Genomic DNA, 25,797 nt, shown 5'->3' on the forward strand with positions numbered 1-25,797 from the left:
AAAGGTTGAAATGACACATCACTAAACCATTCTGGGTTAATGGGTTTAGCCCTACTATTGGTGGTTCAGCTGCTTCGCACTGTGAACTCAGTGACTCCTCCAGACTACTTCTGCTTGTCATCAGCACTCACTGTTTAAACAAAAGGACAAAGAGTAGTTGGAGAAAATGTTAAAAGTTAATTATATTTCTTTATAATCATTTAATTTTTAACTGTGCATTTTGGAGGTGGAACCAACATTGCAAAAATCTGCCTCTGGTTGAAGATAAAATCTGATGGCCAGTTTTTCAGACCTTTGAGGCCAACAAGTATGAAAATTGGGAAAGACAAACTTTTTGCACATTTTCCTGCGTCAAACTAAGAGTTCTACAATAGGACAAGTTCTTTCATTTGTGGAGCTAGTAACTCGATATCTTCCAGACAAGATAACTTAGCTGCTGCGCTCTAGTGGTTAAATAAAAATAGGTTCAAAAATTTATGATCTTCCCATCATCTCTTTTCCCATTCTCTTTATTTTGAATTTTATTTTACTTTTTTTGTTATTTAAGTTTAATAATCCTAAATACTACTCCCTTACACTGGATTTGCACTTGCCGTGGATTTTCGTGGGAGTTCAGAAGATTTGTGCTGGTCTGTGACACAGGCTTCACTGGTGCATTTATTTGGGGGTTATTGGGGGCATTCCTTGCTGCCCCAGAAGTTTCAAAGAGTTGCACCTTTGGCTGTTAAAATTTGGGGTAAAGCACACTCCAGCTGGTGCACAAACATCAGAAATAATTTTAAAATTCAAGAAGTGGGTCTCAAACAGGCATTAGGTCACCTATATGATGAGCAAAGAGCCTAACGCCTGTTTCAAGTGTAGCCCCTGAATGCCTATAATGGCGCCTTTACCAATATGGCGGGTGGCACACTTCCAGCTCGGAAAGTGCGCGCGCTCGGAGGCCACCATATTGGACACTTAGGCCTGTAAAACAGGCACGGCATCAATTAGTTTCTAGGCCGAGAAGTTCAATTTATGGCAATTCTGTTAAAATGGCTCATAGGAGTTCAGGGGAAAGACAGAGGGGTTGTAATTCAATGTCATGGTTTTGCTGATGTTCACTCTTGCATCACCAGAAATGCTTGATTGAATTTCTGCCTTCTGACATTTATTATCCTGTATATAGTTTTCTCTTATTCTGTGTAAGTGGTAAATTTTGGATACAATGGTGTCCAGTTTGCCCACATTTTAGAAAATCTGTATAAAGTTGTATTCTATCCAAGGGCACATTAACAAATTTAGCAATTTTGCACATACCAGTCAGACAGTTGTAATTAAGACATTAGTTGTAGTATAATAATATACATACTAGACGTCAAATGTGGTTCAAAAAGAAAGATTTAATTCCATACAGTTAGAATTTGTTCCTAAAATCGTGAAACCTCCAAAGAGATAGAAGCTGCAGAATCAAAAAAAAAATCCAGGCAGATGGGATAGCTACAATCTCTTTTTACAAAATCTCAGAATTTTAAGTGGTCCTGGGAATAATGCAATAAAAGATACAGTTAAAAGTAATTAACATTAACCAACAGAATAGAAGGTGCTATGGGGAAAGAGCGGGAAAGTGGAGTTGAGGTAAAAATCAGGTCAGCCATGATCTCATTAAATGGCGGAGCATGCTCGAGGGGCCGAATGGCCTAATCCTGCTCCTGTCTCTTATGGTCTTAGATTCTAGGAATGACCAACACTGATTATTGGTTAGATTGAAATTGAGAAGAACGGTTTACATTTATTTACCGTTTTATCAATTCTCTCAGAAACATTGCTCCAAAGTGCTTCACAAATAACTATTCAGCAATGTTATTATTTATGATGTAGACACACCTGGCAGCCATTTTGCATTCAGCAAGATCCAACAAATAGCAGTGAGATGAATGAGCAGCTAATCTCTTTTTGGTGCTGGTGTTTGAGGTAGGAATATTGGCTTGGACACCTCTGCTGTTCTTCGAAAAAGTGACAAGATTTTTTATATCAACCTGCACCTGTAGACAGGGCCTTGGAAGCATCCCATCTGAATGACAGCACAACTGAAAATGCAGACACATTGGAGACAATATTATGCAACGTTAACACAGGAACAAACAATTTTAGCGATTTTGCTCGCTGCAGAATGTGCACATGCATGGACTGTGGTCACCTACTGTACTCATTATGAAATTTGAGACGCACTGTGGCAATGTGTTTTATTCCATCATATACTTATTTCAAATTAACAGAACAAAGCATGCATCCTGCTCACAAGTGCCAATGTACTTGTAGAATTGTGAGGGTTAATAGCTTACTATTATAACTGGTAAGTGATCAACAGTTGGTTACCTGTGCTGATTGTTACAGATAGAAGTGATGGAGGTTGCACTGGATCAATTTGGCTCACCCAATGAAAGAAAAATTGCCATTATTGACAAAAATCGAGATCTGTACATCACCTCAGTGCGTAGATTTGGAAAAGAACAAAAAATCATCAAAATTGGTAAGCAGTGAAATGGCTAGTTATTGCATTTAATGAAGATTGATATGTTACAGCCATTGTTTTTCTAATTCAGCATCATGGTGTAGAATTTCCATGGGTTTTAGTTTACAGGCCTGCCTTTAAATGCGATACTGGGACTGGAGTCTTTCACTGAATTGCTCTGCTTTGTTTCTCCATGGAAATCACAAGCTGCTCATCGGGTGCACACCGTGCTTAATGCACAGTGAGCAGAGAATGGGGAGAAATGAATTGAGCACGGTGCTGGTGTTTGGGAACCAGGAAGTGCGCTTCAGGTCTAGGGTTGCCAACTCTGGTTGGAGGTATTCCTGGAGGTTTGATTACGTGACGTCCAATTATGTGACATCTGATCATGTTGTATCTGATCACGTGACACTTGCATATGTTATTGCATTTTCCTTAGGAAGGTTGGATCCCCTCTAGTTGAGTATCTTTGCTCATGGTTTCGCAGCAGCAGTTATCGTTGAGAAGTTCCAAGAACCAGCAGGCCATCCGAAGCAGGCGTAGCACACAGGCACAAACCACAGATGCGAACTGCGAGCTCTCAGTGATTTCATGTAGATGATGCCCAATTTCGAATGGGTTTCAGGCCGATGTCTTCGGACGTGTAGTGGCATTGCACCTCCTATTGCATGCTGGAAACTGGCGGAGTTGAACTTCCGTTTCCACTGAGTCTGTTTATAAATGTCAATGTTTTCATAGTGGTCCAATGACTGTAGGTTTTCTTTTATCCTCGAAGTGATACAACAGTGGACCTCATGTTCTACAGACTTTACACATGCTAAGTAATCTTATTACTACTGAGTATATTAAGCTGAAAATATTCAATAACAACATATGTAAAAGTGGCTTAATCAATTAACACAATTACTTTATTAAAAAAAACCTTTTTAAAAATAAAAATAAAATTGATGGCAAAACTGCCTGAAATCATTCTCTGATAGAACCTAGAAAGGAAGATAGTTACAACCTTTTTATTTTTGCTGGGCAGAATGAGTAGAATGGAGAGTCTAGAACTAGGGGGCATAGTCTCAGGAAAAGGGGTCGACCATTTAGGTCTGAGATGAGGAGAAATTTTTTAACTCAGAAGGTTGTGAATCTTTGGAATTCTCTACCCCAGAGGGCTATGCATGCACAGTTGTTGAATATATTCAAGACTGCGATTGACAGATTTTTGGACACTAAGGGAATCAAGGGATATGGGGATCGGGCGGGAAAGTGGAGATGAGCTCGAAGATCAGCCATGATCTGATTGAATGGCGGAGCAGGCTCGAGGGGCTGTATGGTCTACTCCTGCTCCTATTTCTTATGTTCTCATGTTCTTATTATATATTGCATTGCATTACATTTCTGTTTACATGAAATGATTGAGAGTTTGCATATCTCTTTTTTAACGCTGCATCAATCGTTAGGGTTGCCAACTCTCTAGGATTGTCCTGGAGTCTCCAGGAATTAAAGTTTAATCTCCTGGACACTGTTGCGAGCAGCCCGGGAGAAAAATCATAGAGGCACAACTAATAATACTTTTGTTTATTAGGTGTAAAAATATTGGAGCTGGGAAAAAGGGCTGTTTGACTGGGCAGGGCTATTGGAGGCTTGAGGTCATTTTTTTTATTCATTCGTGGGATGTGGGCGTCGCTGGCAAGGCCAGCATTTATTGCCCATTCCTGATTGCCCTTGAGAAAGTGGTTGTGAGCTGCCTTCTTGAACCGCTGCAGTCGGTGTGGTGAAGGTTCTCCCACAGTGCTGTTAGGTAGGGAGTTCCAGGATTTTGACCCAGCGGTGATGAAGGAATGGCAATATATTTCCAAGTCGGGATGGTGTGTGACTTGGAGGGGAATGTGCAGGTGGTGTTGTTCCCATATGCCTGCTGCTCTTGTCCTTCTAGGTGGTAGAGGTCGCAGGTTTGGGAGGTGCTGTCGAAGAAGCCTTGGTGAGTTGCTGCAGTGCATTCTGTGGATGGTACATACTGCAGCCACAGTGCGCCGGTGGTGAAGGGAGTGAATGTTCAGGGTGGTGGATGGGGTGCCAATCAAGCGGGCTGCTTTGTCCTGGATGGTGTCGAGCTTCTTGAGTGTTGTTGGAGCTGCACTCATCCAAGCAAGTGGAGAGTATTCCATCACACTCCTGACTTGTGCCTTGTAGATGGTGGAAAGGCTTTGGGGAGTCAGGAGGTGAGTCACTTGCCACAGAATACCCAGCCTCTGACCTGCTTTTGTAGCCACAGTATTTATGTGGCTGGTCCAGTTAAGTTTCTGGTCAATGGTGACCCCCAGGATGTTGATGGTGGGGGATTCGGCGATGGTAATGCCGTTGAATGTCAAGGGGAGGTGGTTAGACTCTCTCTTGTTGGAGATGGTCATTGCCTGGCACTTGTCTGGCGCGAATGTTACTTGCCACTTATGAGCCCAAGCCTGGATGTTGTCCAGGTCTTGCTGCATGCGGGCTCGGACAGCTTAATTATTTGAGGGGTTGCGAATGGAACTGAACACTGTGCAATCATCAGCGAACATCCCCATTTCTTGACCTTATGATGGAGGGAATGTCATTGAAGAAGCAGCTGAAGATGGTTGGGCCTAGGACACTGCCCTGAGGAACTCCTGCAGCAATGTCCTGGGGCTGAGATGATTGGCCTCCAACAACCACTACCATCTTCCTTTGTGCTAGGTATGACTCCAGCCACTGGAGAGTTTTGCCCCTGATTCCCATTGACTTCAGTTTTACTAGAGCTCCTTGGTGCCACACTCGGTCAAATGCTGCCTTGATGTCAAGGGCAGTCACTCTCACCTCATCTCTGGAATTCAGCTCTTTTGTCCACGTTTGAACCAAGGCTGTAATGAGATCTGGAGCCGAGTGGTCCTGGTGGAACCCAAACTGAGGATCGGTGAGCAGGTTATTGGTGAGTAAGTGCCGTTTGATAGCACTGTCGACGACACCTTCCATCACTTTGCTGATGATTGAGAGTAGACTGATGGGGCGGTAATTTGCCGGATTGGATTTGTCCTGCTTTTTGTGGACAGGACATACCTAAGCAATTTTCCACATTGTCGGGTAGATGTCAGTGTTGTATCTGTACTGGAACAGTTTGGCTAGAAGCGCAGCTAGTTCTGGAACACAAGTCTTCAGCACTACAGCCGGGATGTTGTCAGGGCCCATAGCCTTTGCTGTATCCAGTGCACTCAGCCGTTTCTTGATATCACGTGGAGTGAATCGAATTGGCTGAAGACTGGCTTCTGTGATGGTGGGGTTATCGGGAGGAGGCCGAGATGGATCATCCACTCGACACTTCTGGCTGAAGATGGTTGCAAATGCTTCAGCCTTGTCTTTTGCACTCACGTGCTGGACTCCGCCATCATTGAGGATGGGGATGTTTACAGAGCCTCTTCCTCCTGTTAGTTGTTTAATTGTCCACCACCATTCATGACTGGATGTGGCAGGACTGCAGAGCTTTGATCTGATCTGTTGGTTGTGGAATCGCTTAGCTCTGTCTATAGCATATTGCTTCCGCTATTTAGCATGCATGTAGTCCTGAGTTGTAGCTTCACCAGGTTGGCATCTCATTTGTAGGTACGCCTGGTGCTGCTCCTGGCATGCTCTTCTACACTCCTCATTGAACCAGGGTTGATCCCCTGGCTTGTTGGTAATGGTAGAGTGAGGAATATGCCGGGCCATGAGGTTACAGATTGTGCAGGCATACAATTCTGCTGCTGCTGATGTCCCACAGCACCTCATGGATGCCCAGTTTTGAGCTGTTAGATCTGTTCTGAATCTATCCCATTTAGCACTGTGGTAGTGCCACATAACACGTTGAATGGTATCCTCATTGCGAAGACGGGACTTCGTCTCCATGAGGACCGTGCAGTGGTCACTCCTACCAATACTCTCATGGACAGATGCATTTGTGACATGTAGCTTGGTGAGGACGAAGTCAAGTAAGTTTTTCCCTCGTGTTGGTTTGCTCACCACCTGCCGCGGGCCCAGTCTGGCATCTATGTCCTTCAGCACTCGGCCAGCTCAGTCAGTAGTGGTGCTACCGAGCCACTCTTGGTGATGGACATTGAAGTCCCCCACCCAGAGTACATACTGTGCCCTTGCTACCCTCAGTGCTTCCTCCAAGTGGTGGTCAACATGGAGGAGGACTGATTCATCAGCTGAGGGAGGGGCGGTAGGTGGTAATCAGCAGGAGGTTTCCTTGCCCATGTTTGACCTGATGCCATGAGATTTCATGGGGTCCTAGGTCAATGTTGAGGACTCCCAGGGCCACCCCCTCCTGACTGTATATCACTGTACCGCCAGCTCTGGTCGGTCTGTCCTGCTGGTCATGTGGTGAAACCTCCAGGAATACATCGAATCAGATTTGGCAACCATGTGTATGATGTTTCCTGTGTAGTACTGTGTGGTAACAAGGTTGCTTGAATCTTCAAGATAAACATTTTAAAATTGAAACATTTATTATTAAAAATGAAACAACATTTTTAACTGAAGATACTTTTATTTTAATTCAGGTACTATGGTGCACTCTATAGCTTGGAATGACAAGATCAATATATTATGTGGAATGCAGAATATGTATTTTGTAGTTTGGTATTATCCCAACACAATCTATGTGGACAAGGAGCTTCTATCCAAAACAGTTTATGAAAAAGATGCAAGGTAGAACTATTCTCTCTAAAGTTCAAATAATCATTGTATGTCTTTTTTCTACAAACTGCAAACAGAATTTGTAAATATTATGATCATCCATGACAATCTTAAATCACATGCTCACCAGGAGAAGTTTTTAAAAGTAATATTATTTACAATTGGAGACTTTGGGCTAAAAATTACTGTTGGTGATGTTAGCAAATGAACTTTTAATGTGTTTTAATGTGTTTGTGTGGCGTCTGTATGAAGTTCTCCTGACTGCTTTAATACACCTCTGATAAAACAACAAAGAGCAGAGGAAAATCAAATGACCTCTTTCGGCATTTGAATCTATTGAGGCTTTGTTTTGTTTTACAGTGAATTTGGTAAAAGTCCTCAGATTGTGAACTATGTGGGAAACCAGGTGACGGTCAGAAGAGCTGATGGCTCACTGATATACACAAGTATATCACCCTACCCTGCCATTCTACATGAATATGTTAGTGCCTCACGGTGGGATGATGCTGTTCGCCTGTGTCGCTTTGTCAAGGTATTTACAAAGAGGTTTAGATGTAAATTAATTTAATTTGGAACAGTTATTTAGTGTGCTAATGTTCAGTTTGCCCTAAAATACCTTTGTATTAAAAAGGAGACTCATATTGCAGATAATGGTAAAATATAAATTGTACTAATCAAAAACCACTTAAAAAGACAATGATATATAGAAAAAATCAGTAAGTCCTGAATGGGTAATTTTCCTTCAATAATCTTTGGTTACTACATAGTATGTAAGTCACAACTCCCAATTCCCAGTTAAAGCCACATCAACCAAAAATATTGTTGTTGTTGAAATCTGTGGTTTTGCAACAAAATAAGCAGCTCCATTAAAAGTCAGAATTTAAATACAGCTGTTACTCAGATAGCGGGGGTAACTTTCAACTTTGCAGGGTGGAAAACTGGTGGTAACGGATCAGCCACCCATTATACAACCGGCCTGATTTTCTTTTCCATTGAAGTCTAACGCGCGGCTGACCCGATTCCGCCAGTTTTCTGCCTGCACTGAAGTTGAAACTTACCTCCAATGTTGTTTGCTGATTATAGTATTACATCTGTTCTGCTTACAGTCCAGCCTGTTAATCATGGCCTCATTGCACTGCATATCGGGGCATACTTTTTAAAAAAAAAGTTTAGGTTCCACATTCCAGGTTTCTTTTTACCCATGTGTGCGGTTAAGTGGTTATTTGGAAATGTCACTGCAAATGCAACACCAGCAGATCAAAATAGCTAAAGTACATCTTCTACGCCCATAAATATTAACCTAGAAATTGCTGTTGCCAATATTAGCAGATGAATGCTTTTGTTCAACATTCCTCTGTCCAGTATTTTAATACAGATGTAATCCACTTTAAAATAATTTAACATATCTGCTAAAATAACAACAAAACAATGTCATACAAATGTGTTAAGTATTCATCAGCCAAAATTGCCAGTTGTAATTTGTGGGTTATTATGTCTGTAATGCATTAAAGCATTTATGGGTACGTACAACCGTACCATTAAAAGTTGACATGCACTAATTACATGGATTTGTATCACAGTAATGATAAATTAGTGGGCTCGATTTTCGCGTCGGGTTTCCTGCGGGTTTCCAGCGGGGGGGCCCCGAAAATCCCGATATCCAGTCACGTGACTGGATCGCGCCGAGATCCCGGCCACTTCCGGGTGCCGCGCTGACGTGCGGGGCTGCGTGCGCAGGCCCCGCTGGTGGGAATCCCGCAGGCAATTAAAGCCAGCGGGGTTCCACTTGAGTGTACTTACCTTGCTTGTTGAGGTCATTAAATGAGCTGAAGCAGCTGTCAAAACAGGAAGTGTGGGATTTTAGGTTCAAGGCAGTGAGTTTCACACACTGGGGGAAACAGTCTTCCTTCAAACGGTCGTGTTCCAGCCAGCAGCCTGTGGCAGCTGCCAAGGTGCACTCCACAGCGGGTGGGAGAGCCCTCACCCACGCAGGAGGCCACCGCGTCACGTAGGGCAACCCCTGCCCTCCACCACCCCCCGCCAAGCCAGAGGACAGACCGACGTGAAACCGCAGCCCTAGTGCGAGGAACCACCTACCTACCCTGCAGAACCCCTCAGACCAACACCTGCCAGATGGGTGGTGCGTTGACATCCTCGGAGGACGAACAGCATGACCAGCCCCAGCAGCCTCGCAGTCCAACACGGTGCTGTGGCACACCCACCTGCACAGCAGGAGGGAGGGCAACCGCAGAGAGAGATGCGTCGCAGGAGGCACTACCCTCCGCACAGGGTGTACAGACCGAGGCTCAGCTTCATGGACCTCTCCGAGGAGCAGTGCATACGTCGGCTCAGAGTCAATCGCCAGGTAGTCGCCGACATCTGCAGCCTCCTTAATGACGAGCTGCTCCCTGATGGACTAAGCAGCATCTTCTTACCTGTCGCCGTCAAAGTCACCACTGCCCTCAACTTCTTCACATCCGGATCCTTCCAGGGTGCCACCGGGGACATCACCGGGGTCTGTCAGTCGTCTGCACACAAGTGCATAAGGCAGGTCACCGATGGGTTGTTCCGCAGGGCCTCGCACTACATCAACTTCGCCATGGACGAGCGCAGCCAGATGGAGAGGGCGGTTGGATTCCATGCCATGGCTGGCTTCCCACGGGTACATGGTGTAATCGACTGCACCCACATCGCAATCCGGGCACCTCCGCATGAGCCAGGGCTGTTCATCAACAGGAAGGGGTATCACTCCATGAACGCCCAGCTCATCTGTGACCACCGCCAGAGATTCCTACACGTGTGCGCCAGATACCCCGGCAGCTGCCACGATGCCTTCGTCCTCAGGGAGTCCACCGTCCCGCCCATCCTCCAGGCACCCAACGCCGGCAACGGCTGGCTCCTCGGCGACAAGGGGTATCCCCTACACACGTGGCTCATGACGCCTCTGAGGAACCCTATCACAGAGCCGGAGCGTCGGTACAATGACAGCCACACTGCTACCAGGTCTACAATTGAGCAGACCATAGGGCTGCTCAAGATGCGCTTCAGGTGCCTTGATCGTTCTGGGGGAGCGCTGCAATACACACCATTCAGAGTGGGACGAATCATAGTTGTCTGCTGTGCCCTGCACAACATGGCCCAACAGAGAGGGGTGCCGCTGGAGGAGGCCCCATCCACACCCGCCACCCACATTGAGGACGGCGATGAGGAGGAGGAGGAGGAGGAGGCGCCAGAGGATGGCGGACGACCCATGCGCCGAACCACGACTCACCGGGATGCTCGCCGGGCCAGGGAGGCACTCATACGTCAACGGTTCTCCTAGAGTCAGACAGTGCGAGGCGCTCGCATCTCCTCACCTGCACATGCGAGGGGCCATTCCAGCCCCCTCCACTGAAGACTGTTGCCAGTACCCCTGCACCCACAGCAGTGTGCCCAATGGGCGGCAGCAGGTGTTCGCCTTCATGATGGCCTGCACGGAACGCACCTATTGCACAGGCCGCGGAAGAATGGACGAGAGGTGGCAGGAGTGGTGAGAATATAGTATTTAATATGTACAATGTGTGATAATATAAACAAAAAGTGTACAAATTAATAGACACCCTGGTGCATTCCCTTTGTGCTTATAACGCCTTTGGATTTCTTTTGCGGGTACCCCTACGTGGTGCTACCCCTGTGGCTCCAGCAGAGGTTGTGGCAGGTTGCTCCTGTTCTCGCCCTGACCGGGTAGATGCTTTGGGCGGACGGCCCCTGGGTTTCGGTGCCCGTGAGGGCACCTCCACAGACTGCTCCTCCTGCACCGGGGCAGGGGCAGACTCGGCCACCTGGAGAGGAGGCACCGTTGCGGGTACTGGTTGAGATGGGGGCAACGGGTGGGATGTGGGGGCGCCTTGAGAAGCGTCCCCGCTTCCATGTCCCCGGTCACCATCATCCCTCTCGTGGCCTCGGCCCACACCACCCCTTCCACCCTGCTGGACGGCAGTTTGGATGGCATGTGTGAGGCCTTGCAAGGCCACCCCTAGTGTATCCGTCAGCCTGTTTATGGCGGCGGAATGTTGCTCACCCTGAATCCTTACAGCCGTTGTCAGGGCCTGCACGGACTCGATGTGGAGCTGTGCGTGACGCTTGAGGGAGGCCAGCCTGTCCTCCACCGCAGACGTTCCCGCACCTACCCGCGACACTGTGTCGCCGGTACCCTCCTGTGCCTGCGCCACCAATGCCCGCATGCAGGAGTTGGACTCCTCCATCGCCTGCGCAATTGTGGACAATGCGCGTGGCACCTCTCCCAGTACCTCAGCAATTAGCTGGTGCCCCTCGACGACTCTCCTTTTCACTGGTGGCCCCCTGGGTTCAGCATCTGGGTCCGGCTGAGCAGAGCCTGGAGATGAGTGCTCCCACCGACGCGGACCCTCCGCGGCTGCCCCTGCCACCAGGGTCTGCTCATGCTCACTCGTGCGCGATGAATCACCAAGTGCTACCCCAACTAGTTGGCGAGGGGGACCCACCGAGGTGCGTGTCTCTGCGCTGGCGGATGGTTGGCTCAGATGTGACGATGCACCCTCAGAGACCGCCATGTCCTCTGAGGAATCGCCCTCCTCAATCGCTTCGCTCGCAGACGGCCCTGCAAGAGAACAGAGGGCACTATGAGGCATGTGCACCAACTTTACGGTGCGCCTGATGGCAGGTGATGATACGGTCACTCGCGATCATGGGTGTTGAGTGTCAGCTTTCCCTTACCGGCCGTTTCTGCAGCGACACACTCGCCATCAGCCACCGACAGGCAATGTCGCGTGCGGGCGAGGTCGAGCACCTCCACCTCTGCGTCGGTGAGCTCTACCACTTGCGGCGGGCCACCTCCGGTGCGTGCCCTTTCCCGATTGTTCTTGCTCCTCTTCTTCTGTCAAGGCAAAACACAGATGTGTGAGTGAGTGCATATTGCATAGTGAGACGCATCGAGCATCGGTGTGGGTGGGTTGAGCGTGGGGCTGATGGATGGGAGGATGCGTGTGCCACATGCCCATCCCATTGCATAGGGATTGGGGTGTGTGGTAGTGTTCGGGTGGGGACAGGGACGGTGGGTACTTGCGGGCACGGCGAGGATGGTGAGTGAGTGGCTGTGAGGATTGCTGCGGGAGCGCTGTGGTGGCTCTGCAGGAGGGGTTGTGATCTGTTTGGCGTGATGGTGGGGACGGGCTGTGGGAGGGTGCGTTGGTGTACTCACCTTGCCAGACCTAGTGAGGTCATTGAAGCGCTTGCGGCACTGCTCCCATGTCCTTGGGGTGATGGCCCTGCTGCTGACCTCCGCCGCCACCTCTGCCCATGCCTTCCTGGTGGCGGCGGCAGGGCACTTGCATCCATCCGCGGGGAAGAGCGTGTCCCTCCTCCTCCTCACGCCCTCCAGCATCAGCTGCAGCGCAAGGTCTGAAAAACGTGGCGCAGCCTTTCCCCTTGGGTGAGCCATCATCACAAGCCTAATGATTGCAGCAGGAGGGGCTTTGGGAGACTGCCCCTTTAAGTGGAGCTCCTACATCGCATCGACGGTACTGCGCATGCGCAGCCGGCCGGCACGCAGCTGGGGAGCGGAGAACCTGGAAGCAGGGCTTAATCAGTTCAATTATCCCGCGATCGCGCGGGGGACGCACGCAATTAGCCGTACGCGTTTTCCTCGCTCCCGGAGGACCACCCGCTGGGAACCCGCAGGCCTGCTAAAATCGAGCCCAGTGTGTTTCCTGCATCAATACATCAAATGACACTCTGCTTAATGTTGCAAGGAAAATTGCTCTTTGACAATTGTTCTTGTGCATCAGTATAAAGTTTTCCAGTAGAAGATATTAGTCAAAGTATTTGGCAAGTAGCAAAAAATATTTGCCATCATCTGATAAAAAGCAATATTTACTTTTCAAGTAATTTGGATAATACCTCTCTCCTGGAACTTTTTTGTCTGGTGTGCAAGTGCAACTTTCAGAGAAAAAAATTCCCCTGTAAAATGTCAAAAGATGCTGAATTGGACAAAAGGAGCAAACAAAGAAAATTAAGCATTTAGATTCGGCACAGAAGTCACTAATGCAGCAAGATTCAAACTGAGTGTGCATTTGCAATTTTGACAAATTATATGTCCATTAATTTATCCATTTTAAATTAGTAAAAAGTATTAAAAACTAAGCGCCCGAAAATCAAATCGGGCACACGGGTGGAGAGTGGATGGATCGTCTCTCAAGGGATGGAAATTGCAGTGGAACCCATTCCATCACAATTCCATCCTGTGTAAAGTGCCCAGTAAATTCCAGTGGGGGAATGAGCAAATCATCAGCCCACCCGCACATATAAAGGAGGAATGTCTGGTGGAGTTCCCAGACTACTCCAGGAATTCTGCTCAGTGCAACCTCATAAGGCCTCACACCAGCTCTCAGTGAGAGTTCCATTGACACCCTTGAAAAGGCTCTAGGGCTTCCCAGACTAAGGTGATCAGTCCTGGAGGGGATAAATTGCCTTTATTTGAAAGGATTTCTACTCCTTTAGGAGCAGCAGAGCGACAAAACTTTTTTTTATCTTCAGCCATGATTGGACATCTGGATCCCTCTATTGGAGCAGCAATGGGCCATTCCCTGGGATTTGGAACTTGGTCTTCAGCCTTTGCTTTGGCAGACAGGAGGTCCATTGCCCTGGTGGAGTGGGCCCATTGCAATTTCAGCCTCTAAGACTTTGAAAAAAAGTTGAAGATTCATGCCAGGACAAGTAAAAGTAGAGAAGGTATACCTTAAACTTGTATTCAAAACTTGCCTGGAGATAAAACAAGATGGTGATTAGAGGCTCTTAAATTTTTCTGAGAGGAACTGTGAAGATGTTCACAGACTGGGCACACAGCCAGCTAGCAGTCAGATTGTGTAATTACAGCTTGACAAGTTTACATAAGCAAAGCTCATTGTAAATATGGACATATAAAATTACAATGGGAAAACCTGGACACAAAAAGTACATGCAGATGTATGATTTTTTTATATATTTCATATACACACACAGATATATAGAGAGAAACAAACAGAAAAACACAAATAGAATAAAAGCCAGACAAACAGTTTCTTTCCTCGTCCTAATTTGATTTTTTTTATAAAGAAGTTGAATTTTGAAAGTAAACAAAACATCTTTGAGGGAAACAGATAGGAAGGGGAGGGTATAAGGGGAGAGGAAAAGAGAGAGAGTGAGATGGGGTTCAGAACAAGAGGGAGACAGGAGGTTGAGAGAGAGAAAGAAGGGGTTGAGAAAGAAAGGAGGCATAATTGCTAATGCTCACTATAGCTTTTTAGGTCCATATTACTCATGTGGAACTCCATCAGTTTGGCATTTCCCTCCAGCCAGACTCAACAAAATTGAGGAGTCAAACCTGCCCATGATGCATTGCAGTGTGTTATGCGTGCTCTCATCAGCAAATCCATGTGAGAGATGGAGCAGTTTCTGGGGCACAGGCAATAGTAGGTATTTGCACAATTAGCGATTGACTCTCAGTCAGTTGATGCTTACAGGCGTAAAACGAGCGGCCGATCCCATCCCATTCCATCCCATCCGTTACCTGCCAGGTGAGTTCGGTTAAAATTGCCGCCACTGAATGTTAACTTCTGATGGTGCAAAAATCAAGAGTCAATTGTAACTTGTGACAACTAATTGTAGTTTAATATTTAAAAATAGAAATAAAACCAATCCAGAATAAATTATTTTTGGCTTCAAATGCTAAATCATATTAGACTTCAAAATGTTAGAAAATCCATCAAAAAAAATCAAAGATTAAAATTTACTAGGAAATATATTTTGCACAATTAGAGTTCACTTAGCCCTTCAAAAATTTCTAAATCCATCACTGCAAAAATTATATTTTTGTGTGCTTATTTTTTTACCCTGTTATTATACAGCTAATCTAATTTTGGGTATAGCAACAACTTAAGTCATGACAAGTCCATATACCACTGCTGTACTATTGTATAACTTAATTTAGTTTCTAAGGGCACTAGATTTCAGTTTTCACAGAAAAACAAACTGAATTATAGAATGTGATCCCAAAACACAAATAAAAAGCCTGAAATCCAATGTAATAAAAAATAATTTAACTAATTCAGTCGCCTTGAAGCAGTGGCCATTATTCAAGGCTGTTTTTCAATTGTATGCTGTTTTTTGAGTTGTCAGCTTTTTTGAAACTGTTCGTCAAATTTTTCAAATTTTTTAAGTTGGCATGTATGGAGAGGGGTTGAGAGAGTGGATCGGGGTGAGAGAGGGGGAGTATTGCGAGGGAGGGGAATTGAGAGAGAGAAGGGGGGGTTAAGACACAGAGGGATTGAAAGAGAGATTGATTTGATAAAGAGAGGGCTGAGAGGGTACTTGAGAGAGACAGACAGCTAGACGGAGAAAGACACAAATAGAGAGAAATGCAGATAGTTTCTTTCCTTATTCTAATTTGATTTTATGAAACAAAATAAATTGAATTTTGAAAATAAACAAAGCCTCTTTGAGAGAAACAGATAGGAAGGGATAGGAGGAAAGAAACTGGTTGAGGGTGAGGGGGCTTCAGGCTTCTCTCCACCTGCCTTTGGGGGAGCAAGTGGAAGCGGGGGGGGGGGGGCGTGGAATGGATGAAGGATTAAGGGTGAAGTGAGTGACAGTGAAGGAAGCTAGAGAGGAAAATACAGGCTTTGAGCAGGTAGTTCAAATGAGAAGAAGGAGGGTTAGTGATGGGAGTGAGGAGGTAACAGGAAGGGAAGTGGTGGTGGGAAGGTGAAGGAGTAGGAGACATGATGGGAGTGAGAGGATGGTAGAAGCACTTAGGGTTTGAAAGGCGATCATGAACTGGTTGAATAGTTCTCTTATAGTTTAACGTAATATACAGGAACATTGAGTAAAATAAATCCCAACATCATAGCTTGTGAAATCATGTACTAAATCATGGGAACATGGGATCTATTGATATCTTACATGACACCCGTTGCCAGCAAAAATATGAAATATGAAAACAGTAAATAGAAAGAATTAGAAATCACCAAGTTTCCTTACATAATAACATACTCTGGAGTGTGTTCTAAGGATATAACACATCTTGTGGTTAAGAATTTGCTTGAATACTGCTCTTGTGGTTTAATATTTCATCTTAACTCTTAACTCTTCAAAGTATTATTGTCTCGTAAGATATTCCAGACTATTGTCCTATATGTAGGACATTGTTAGTTACTCATCAATTTTTATGAAACATAAGGGTGGATTTTGCATTCAGCTCTACAGGTTTTGCAGGTGCAGAACAGGTGCAGGGATTGGAAAATTGTGAAAGCAGGCCTTACCTAATTCCTTCTACCCATGATTCTCTGACCGGCTACACTCTGTGTGCTAGAGTACTTGTACGCATTTTGTGTTATAGCCTCATTAAGACCCCTAAATACATAGAAAAACGTTTAAATGAATGCCTGATGTAATTTTCCAGCTATTGTGTTGAAATTGCACTTTTTACTTTTCAAAGGCCAAAAATGGACACGAAGAAAACACCAAGTATGATAGAGCCCCTAAAGGGAAATGAGCTTTATGGTGTGGAATTTACTGTGTATTTGCATCTAGAGAGCAGTGTAATTGGGGCGTAAAGCAAATAACCGGTGTTAAAGTTCGAGGAAATTCAGGCGCAAGTGTGTTACGCATGTAATTATGCTACACCTGAATTTCCTTGCTCTTTTACGCCCTTCTATCGATCCCTGCCCCCGAATGCATCTCGGTTCATTATAATGGCTCCGCCCCTAGGCTAAAGAGCCGTATACCTGAATTTCAGCTCTTTTTATTGTTTTGTGTTTGGTTGCAGTTCTGTAAGTGTTTGAAGCCTGAAATTCTTAATTTTTAATCTTGTTTAATGGTGATAATACACCTGTTACTGTCAATATCCTGTAACATTACTGAAGTCCCTTTGTTATCTTCAAGATCATTGAAACACAAGCCCTGCTGTTTCCCATTATAATAATAATATCCACATATATAGGCACAAAGCTACCCTAATTTGTCACTAATGTGTGCTAGGAGATCACAGAATGGCTGGTGCAGAGAATGGAGGAATGTCACACTGGTTAGTAGGAGGTACCTTTCTCAGTTTGGGGTTAAAATTCAACATGGATCCGACTCTGGTATAAATCTCCACTTCAGTGCCAACTAACATGACAATTTACCCCTCAATTAAGGGGTTAACTCTACTAGGAGACTGCAATTGCGGTAGTGTAAATATAGGCTTGATCTAATCATGACTATCATTTTGACCTCTTTGCATGTTTCTGAGTATCAGAAGGGCACCAATTATCCACAAGCATGTCCTGGTTCCACATTAGTGCAATTGGATTTCAAATATCTGCAATATTGCAGATCTTGGAATGGTCCCAATGCGATCTATACCAGTGACTGCAACCAAAAAACTACAGTATAAGCAGATGGATTGGCTAATTTTTATTACTAACAGTGTTATTGTCACACTCAAGACATCGATGAGGTAGTTAACATTTATAGTAAATGCTTTTAAAATAAATTTTTTAAAGGTACTAGCTAAGAACCACTGAAACAGGTAGTAAATACAGTACTTGATGGGTCTATGCTATCCTTTACCTAACTGCTTTATATGCTGCACGAGTTTGTCCAATGTGTAAAACATTTCCCTGATTTACAGTGTTTCAAAGAGCTTTCACATTGCAACTTGTATATCTGATTTGCTTGTTTACTGTCGCCGCAACTTTCTTTCATTAAACTACTTCTTTCAATTTTGCTTTTCTTTCTGCCATTTAGACGACAACACCTGATGAGGTGAGTTTGCTGATGTCTGAAAGTAGGTTTTCTTTGCCTTGTTTCATATTGTTTCATGACTCCTCGATAAGTGAATCATTCTCACTTCTTTGATTTCCTTTCATTTACACCTTAGCAGCATTTCAAAAGATTTAACATTTCAGGATTCTAAAACTATAAAAGTACTCCTTTGCTGGGGCCTGACTCAGTTTTTATATGTGGAAGTACATGTATGGTTTACACATGTTAAAAACTAAATTAATCTGTAGTACATTATACATAATATTTGCCTGAGAAAGTGCTATAGAAACTTGCAGAGTCAGGCCTTTAATGTTTATGTTTCTTTGGAGTTTTGTTTTTCCCCAAATGCATCAAAGCTATATTCTGAACAATAATTGTTTGGAAAGGTAATATAAATTATAGAATATTCAGTTCAGGCAATCTTAATTACTGCTCCACCCACCAATGCATTCTCCATTGAAGCATTAGCAAGGTCTCCTAAGGAAACGATGTTTTAAAATCCTGAAGGAGGAGTAGGTAATTGATGAGTATTTCAATTTACTGCACTAACACTGCAGTATCTACTTCAACAGACTCAGCTAGGTTTAAATTACATCAGTGACTGTCAAACTATCAGAAATTGGGCACTGTTTTAAATATGAGCAGGGAATATTCAACGTATTTCCACAGAATTCCTAGCACTGTAATTACATTTTTAGTGCCCATATATTTGCTGTTTGTTGTGTAAGTTTTCAATGTCACAAAACACCAAAAAAAATATAATTTTACTCCTGTAAACAGCTGAAAGCTGTTGACTATCTGAAATATTCAGCAATATCAGTGTTTACATGATTTCATGAAGATATTGGTCTGGAATGAAAGTTAATCATGATTACCATGCAACCTGCCTGGAAGTGATTACAAGGCAGTAATCTAATTTAGCAGTTCAAGTGAAACCATAAACCATGAGAGTATGCTTGGGCAGTCATCTAAATCATAACATTAGTTTCACAGCCTTAAAGTCACTCCCACCTATCTATATATTTTATAATGCATAAACAGGTTAGCATTTATGTGGGTGATTTATTCCATTTTGGGTCCATTTTCTGCTGGTAGCACAGTGATTGTTAATATCAATGATTAGAGAGAGGTCAGTAAGAAGTTAATTCTTGCAAATTTATCAGAGAATTATCTGTTGGTGATTAGTGTTGGGGCTAGATGTTCTATTGAAGTATACTGGCACAAGACTAGAGGGTTCCCAATAATTATAGTTTATTAAATGTCCCATGAATCAGCAGCCCGTTTTATACCCCGCCTGATTTTCTTTTCAAATGGAAAAAGAAAATTGGGCCAAGTGTAAAACAGGCGGCTGATTGACTAGCGCTCATTTTAGGCGCCTGCCTGAGACGAATTTCACCCCTAATGACTTTATTCCGTGGCTGCTAGCATGGTACCTTATCCAAATGGCCATTCTTTATGTGTGAGCCGAGCAGTGAATGTCAGCAGTTTATTCAGCTGTGGAGGGCATCATAGCTGAGCTCAATTCTTTTCAGAGTGTCTATTGACACCACAGTGTCAGCCAATGAGTTAGTGGCGGGGCGGGACTTACGGCAGGACTTACAGCAAAGAGTCTATTTTACAGCAAAGCAAACAAAGTCTATTTACTCAGCAAACAGAGTCTATTTAAAAAGAGTCTCTACCAACTACAGCAAACAGAATGCATGACTGATAAAAACAAGGTGCTTTCTCCAGCAAAATGCAGTGAGTGGAGGATAATTACCTAATACAAATTATGTGCATAAAATCAATCCCAGTCACTGACAGCAGTGCGTTCTCCAGACGTGATTGACGGGGGAATTACCCAATCATCTCCATTCTGGCCGGAAATATGGTGTCACTATATGCAGCCAATTCTTTTTTTACCTGACATCCTCAAAAGCATACTTTCCAGCAGGAATGATTTGATAGTGATCAGGCATTTTTGGCTGATTTTTCCATGTCCCTAACTAAGGGACACTGAAGCCGGATGTAACACCCCAACTGCCGCCCAGCTAGGATCACTAACAGACACAGGATCGAACCTGTGTCCTTCCTTGTCTTCATAGCCGAGTACTACATTGTACAGGCATTTACCTATTAAGCCACTGGAGGAGTAGACACTCCATTTTTAACAGATATTTTATTTGGTTCCTTCTGGTACAGGTTTGGTACTGATAGTGATAAATTGGTGGGAGTGTTAGCATTCTAAAAGTGGAAAAGAGAAAGTGGGGTGCCACTGCTCGATGGGACACCAACATACTGCAACAGAATGGTAACATGTATGCTTCCTTCCAAATGTTTATGATCTCTGTTTGTTTGTCGCCCTGGGAGAGGAAAGAAAAATTCAAGGTGGAGTCCACTTTTGTTGCTCTTGTAAACCTCCTGATGACTGATTAGATAGCACCAATAGAAGAGGCCGAGGGGTAGTTTGCTTACCTATCATCCCCATCTGCTGACGAGTGATTTGGAGTGATATTATGGTGCGAGAAAGTTAAACGTGGCTTGCAATTGGGCAAAACAAGAAATCTATCTGTAAATAATAGTCATCAACTTTACTGTCACTGATATCATTCTTAAAAAGGACCATACATACGCCCAATCTCATTTGAATTCGTTTGGTATTGATGCATGCAGTAGGTGCTGCGCTAGAGATCTGGGGGTAGATATTAACTATTGGGTGGTCAACCGGCAGAACGTGCTGGCCAGCTGCCCAATCCTGCCGGTGAGAGACCTGGTCCATTGTGAGGGCCGGGCCTCATCACCATGTCGCCGGAAAGCGACAGGCGCCAAACAGGCACTGGGCCAGCGCAATATCAGGTCGTCCTAGCCAGAAGGAAGGTAGATCCGGCTCCCCTTGACCATAATTTTAAACTTACCTTTTTGGAGCCTCTTTTGCTGTACCGCCTGGTAAAACTGGGCGGAGAGCGAACGGTGCATGATCCGCCCAGATGTTCATCAAAATTGCAATCGGGGTCCTATGTATGTCAAAAGGGCCTACCACCTGAAATAGGCGGGTCTCAGCCCATCCAGCACAAGGCCCTTTCGAGGGTGGCAAAGGCCAGTGCACTGGTGTAAGCGGGAGGTGAACCATCTTCAGGCCGCTACCGCCTCGTTTATATCGGGCAACCCAAGTTAAAATCAACCCCCTAGTACTTGTCTCTGTTTTTCACAAGACTGTGAGATCAATGCAATGATAATTTAACAGGTCCTACAATGGGCGGGTGATCTGCTTCGCCAGATTATTGCCTAAGTGGTGAAGAAGAATGTCTACCACTGTGTACTTAATTGCTGGCTTTTAACTGCAGTTCGTTCTTTTTTGGTTACATTAAATGTGTATGTTGAACTGGCTAATTATGTTCCTGTTAAGTAATGCACTGGGAAGACAACAAATGAGCAAATGTATTTTGATTTGTTTACACTCTACTCTGTGTAAATAACTCACAAATACTGGAACCTTTTTATGCACTTTATCCTTCACCCAAATAAAACCTGGTGATAAATAAAGAGGAGAAGCACACGATCTGTCATTATTATTTTACTTTTTATATCAGCAGTACTCCATTTTTGGAGTTCTGTCCACTCTAAAATGGGACACTAATAATTTCAAACTGTAGTATGCAGACAGAATAATAGACCCCCATCTGACAGAGACGCCAGCATAATGAGTTTTATATCCCTGTTAATTATGTTTTTTTGGTTTGTTTATTTGACCAAAATGTCAGCATTAACTATATTTCTTGGATGTAGCTAATAGATCTGCAGTAAAACTGGATTTTTTTTTATGGAGATAGGATCAGTGGTTACTAAGAAAATTAGTTAACTGACAGAATAACTCCAGTAATCATTACCCAGTCCTTACAGCTGTTGAAAGCTTAATGTAGCTGGTTTTCTACAAGTAGCTTTGTGCATTTGCTCCTTCACAGTGTTGCTGATGGTCCTTTTAAGCAAAAGAATTATTTTTCAAAAAATGTTTGCTAGGAAATACTGTTTTGCTGCAAATCTGCCACATTTAGATACTGTAATGTTTAATGCAACTGAAGCAACTGCTGTACAGAAAATTTTAAAGGGAACTTGATTTAAATTCTGAAGTAAAATAAGGTGCCTGTGATAGAAATCAAATAAAATTAAATTAGAACCTCATTGTCCCTATTTATCGAAATTTTCAGAACTGTGAATTTAATTTCTAAACATTTGAGAAATGCGTAACAGTGATATTCAAAGTAACATCATGGAGCCATCTTTATGTCCGCTATGCCCTGATTTCGGGCACAGACACAGACAGTACTGGACTGTGAAAGGAGTCCTGCCAGATTCACACTGAATCTCAGTCTCACTGAATTTTCCAAACAGCAATGGGAAAAGCAACTGAAGCTCCCAACTGAAGCAGGCTGCAGCTTCATTACTATATTCAAAAGATGACAGGGAACGATGCTGCTCCATTTTGTGGTCAGTGCATGCCAAGCCCCCACCATACCCAGGAAACCTGGTGAAAACGGGGCCTCAGGCAGACCTTCAGGCAGGAGGCCCTTTAAATAGTCCACAGATGTTAAAGATAAATGCTTTGAGACTTTTTCTGGGCCCTTAATAGTAATACTTGTGCGTTTTTCCAATTGACACTTAGGTTTTTGAGGTATTTTGTGCCAGTAGTTGTTAATTATTTATTTTTTGGCTCCCTTTATTGGGACTGGCAGGTTTTCCAATTGGGATCCTCCAAGCTGATGTTTGGAGGAAGAGGAAAAAGTGGTGAAGGATGCCAAGCAAGTCAGGCTGCCCAGGATCTGCTCCATGCCCTGTTGCTGGCATCTTCACCCCTGCGTCTGCAGAGAAAGGCAAAATTATTCTTGTTTTAGCAGCTGACCTGGTGAAGACTCCTCTTCTCAGAGGAAGTTGCACAGTAGACCCCAGTGGGATCACTACAAACTATGAATGCCTGACTGTTATGCTGGAAGATTCTTCAGAAGTGCTCTGTACATCATATCATGCTTTACATGGTATTGTATGAAAGAAAGCATGCCAGGGTGATCAAGAGCCAACATTGCCTGTTTAGTGGCACCCTGACACACCTACCTGGGAATGACATAGGGAATTGTCTTCTCAGATTCTGAGTCAGCAGATAGGAAAATGCAGAGCTTTGCCATTGGATAGCTGCGGCGACCTTGCTGCATAAGGCTGGCACATGCAGGGACAGTAATGTTCAGCAGTGGCTTGAAACCTGGCTGCTCCTTCTTGCAGACATACTACAAAGCTGACTTGTGGAATGGTGCTGTGAGTAGCACAGAGGTTTAACCCTCCCCACCAGCGCCTAATGCAACACCAGGTTTAACCATTTAGAACTGACTTAGACCTATAGAAAAAATCTGTCTTTTTGCATAGTTACTCAAATGGGCATTTTATCTGTTTGAAGATCCTATTTCATTTTGATGTTAATGGCAATCTATATAACTAGTATCCAATTGCAGAAACTGAAAACTGCCTGAACTTGGAGCAGGTGAGAGTTATTTTAGAGCCAAATGAGAAAAGTTTGAAGGAATGATGTGACATTGATAAAGTGGATTTAAAGACACTACCATGTTTTTACAGGGAGGTTGCTACAGCAGCATCACCAGGACTGATTATATCTGGCATTACTAATTATTTTTCTTAGATTTAATTTTTAAAAAGTCAAAATTCCATTGAAATGCTTGTACTGCAACAGTCACACTTGATAAAGATTTCCTCTGTGTACTAAATGTAGCAAAATCATCAACCATTCTTTATAAATACGTTTAAGACTTTTTTCCACCTGGTGCAGAGGAAATCTTCCTCCAATGTCTGCTGCAGCAGGAACTTGTTGTAGCCTCTGATATGGCAGTGCTACAGTGCAGTTTTCAGAACAGGCAGTTTAGGAAGTGGAGCCAGCCAAGATTTCCTGAATACAGCAGTATTGTCCTTTGAACAAAAAGAGAGCAGGAGGACAAAAATTTGCTCGGATCAACCATAAAATAAAGTTATATTAATCTGAAGGGGATTCACATTGATGAAAGTTTTTTGTATTGGTTGTATGGAACCTATATGGTAACATTTGTAATCTTTGTTCCTTATCTTTTTTTTTTGTATTGATAGAATACAGCTATCTAAAGATTTGATTTAATTAAGTAAAACTTTTGTCATGTAGCTGAAACATTGGGGAGTAGAATTTCCACTAGATTGTGCTGATTTTTTCACGCAATCTGGCCGGATCAGTGCAAAGGATCGAAGAATTTTGATATACGCTGGGCGTAAATTACATTCAGCGTAATTCGAATTTCCGGGATCTTTTGCACTGGTTCAAAAATCATCGCGCTGAAGCCAGTCCTGCCCACAAAACTGGCCACACCCCCTCCTGAACAAAATAACGAGGATGGCGAGTTTCCTCCGATTGCACCTGCCTGTGGCCGTTCGAGGAAGGTCTTCAAATTGAGCTCATTTTCTTAGGCATACAGGCACTAGTAGGCATGTTTTAAATGTTTTTAAATATTAAAAAATATTTAATTTACTAGGAAACTGACCAGTGTACACCACTGAAAGTAGTAAATGGTTCAGAATAGTTTTTTAAAGTCATTTTCAGTGATTTAAAATCAGATTACTCAGAGGTGGAGGACTAGACACTCTTATTAAAATGCTTATTGTTTGTGATAAACCCATTTTCAGCTGCATTAATAAAACTGCACCAGGTTACCACTCTTAAATACATCTTAAATACATCACTGAATATTTTTTATTGCAAAAAAATAAATGATTACGCTCTGTTAAGCTGCCGGTTTTTGCTGATTGATGGAACATTTTACGTTTGTAATTATCTTAATACATAATCAGCGGCAACTTGGAATGAAACCCAGCCAGCGCAATACTCAGGCGCAATTTGCGCCCAATTGCCGATTGCGCCCAAAGTGGAAACTCTACCCCTTATTTTTAAAATTTTATCGAATATATATTTATCTGTTCATTTTAAAGCTACAGTGTAATGGTCATGGATAAGATGCTGAATACTCCACGGATGTAGTGCTGTAAAGGAAATATATAGATCCATTACATGGTTTATTGTCAGCTTCCCCGATAACTCAACAAGCTTATCTAGTGAGTGGATGAGCCATACAGAGCAGGACGGTCCCATGTGTGTTTGATACCAGGTGGTGCTGAATTAGTTGATGGCAGCTTGTGGGGTGGTAAGGATGCTACAGTTGATGTCATTGTGCCTAGGTTAGGGAGGGGAAAATTGGCTAGGGTGTATACTCCTGATTGCTATCCAGTGACCCATGATGGAACGTGCGTTTTGTGGGCATTATGTGAAGATAATATTGGGCTGTACTGTAATGTTCCCCATGGTAGGACAGCCTGCTGACACTCACTGTGAAGGCACATACTTGAGCAAGGTACCAGAGAGAGTCCAGTGGCCTTGCGACTATCGGCTGATTCCCCCAATAAGGCACTCCTGGATGGAAAATGAGAAGCTGAGAGCCCGCTATTTCCCAACCAGTGTTTCCTGTGAATGTTGTGCCTAACCAGAACCACCTGATTGGGGAACCAGCATTTTACCCCTAGATGGAGTTAACACTTTAATATTCTTCCCCCATCTCTCCTTAGAGAGATGTATAACCCATTTTAAAAAGTGGCTTATTATCATGTTTTAATTTTAATGGTGAAGTCCAGCCTAACACGGCTGCCAATGAGCTAGTCAGAAAATATATATAGGACACATACATATGGGATGAACCTGCATGATCATTATAAAAACCTGTATGGATAAGATCCTAATTATATTAACATACAAACCCAATATAAGCCTATTAAAA

The 25,797-nt window shown here is 43.8% G+C and overlaps 1 protein-coding gene across 3 annotated transcripts in view; it reads left to right on the forward strand.

Annotated features, from left to right (window-relative positions):
* The window catches only part of ift80 (intraflagellar transport 80 homolog (Chlamydomonas)), a 203,265-nt gene that overhangs the window by 162,108 nt on the left and 15,360 nt on the right, over positions 1 to 25,797 (forward strand). For 2 of the 3 annotated variants that reach the window (XM_067995379.1, XM_067995378.1), the window contains exons 12-15: positions 2,374 to 2,509; positions 7,033 to 7,180; positions 7,529 to 7,700; positions 17,951 to 17,968. In XM_067995379.1, the coding sequence (XP_067851480.1) occupies positions 2,374 to 2,509; positions 7,033 to 7,180; positions 7,529 to 7,700; positions 17,951 to 17,968 (474 nt within the window). The remainder of the gene's footprint in view (positions 1 to 2,373; positions 2,510 to 7,032; positions 7,181 to 7,528; positions 7,701 to 17,950; positions 17,969 to 25,797) is intronic. The other variant, XM_067995377.1, reaches the window with a different exon arrangement.

The sequence above is a fragment of the Heptranchias perlo genome, chromosome 13 (assembly GCF_035084215.1).
Source record: "Heptranchias perlo isolate sHepPer1 chromosome 13, sHepPer1.hap1, whole genome shotgun sequence".
In the NCBI taxonomy this organism is placed as follows: domain Eukaryota; kingdom Metazoa; phylum Chordata; class Chondrichthyes; order Hexanchiformes; family Hexanchidae; genus Heptranchias; species Heptranchias perlo.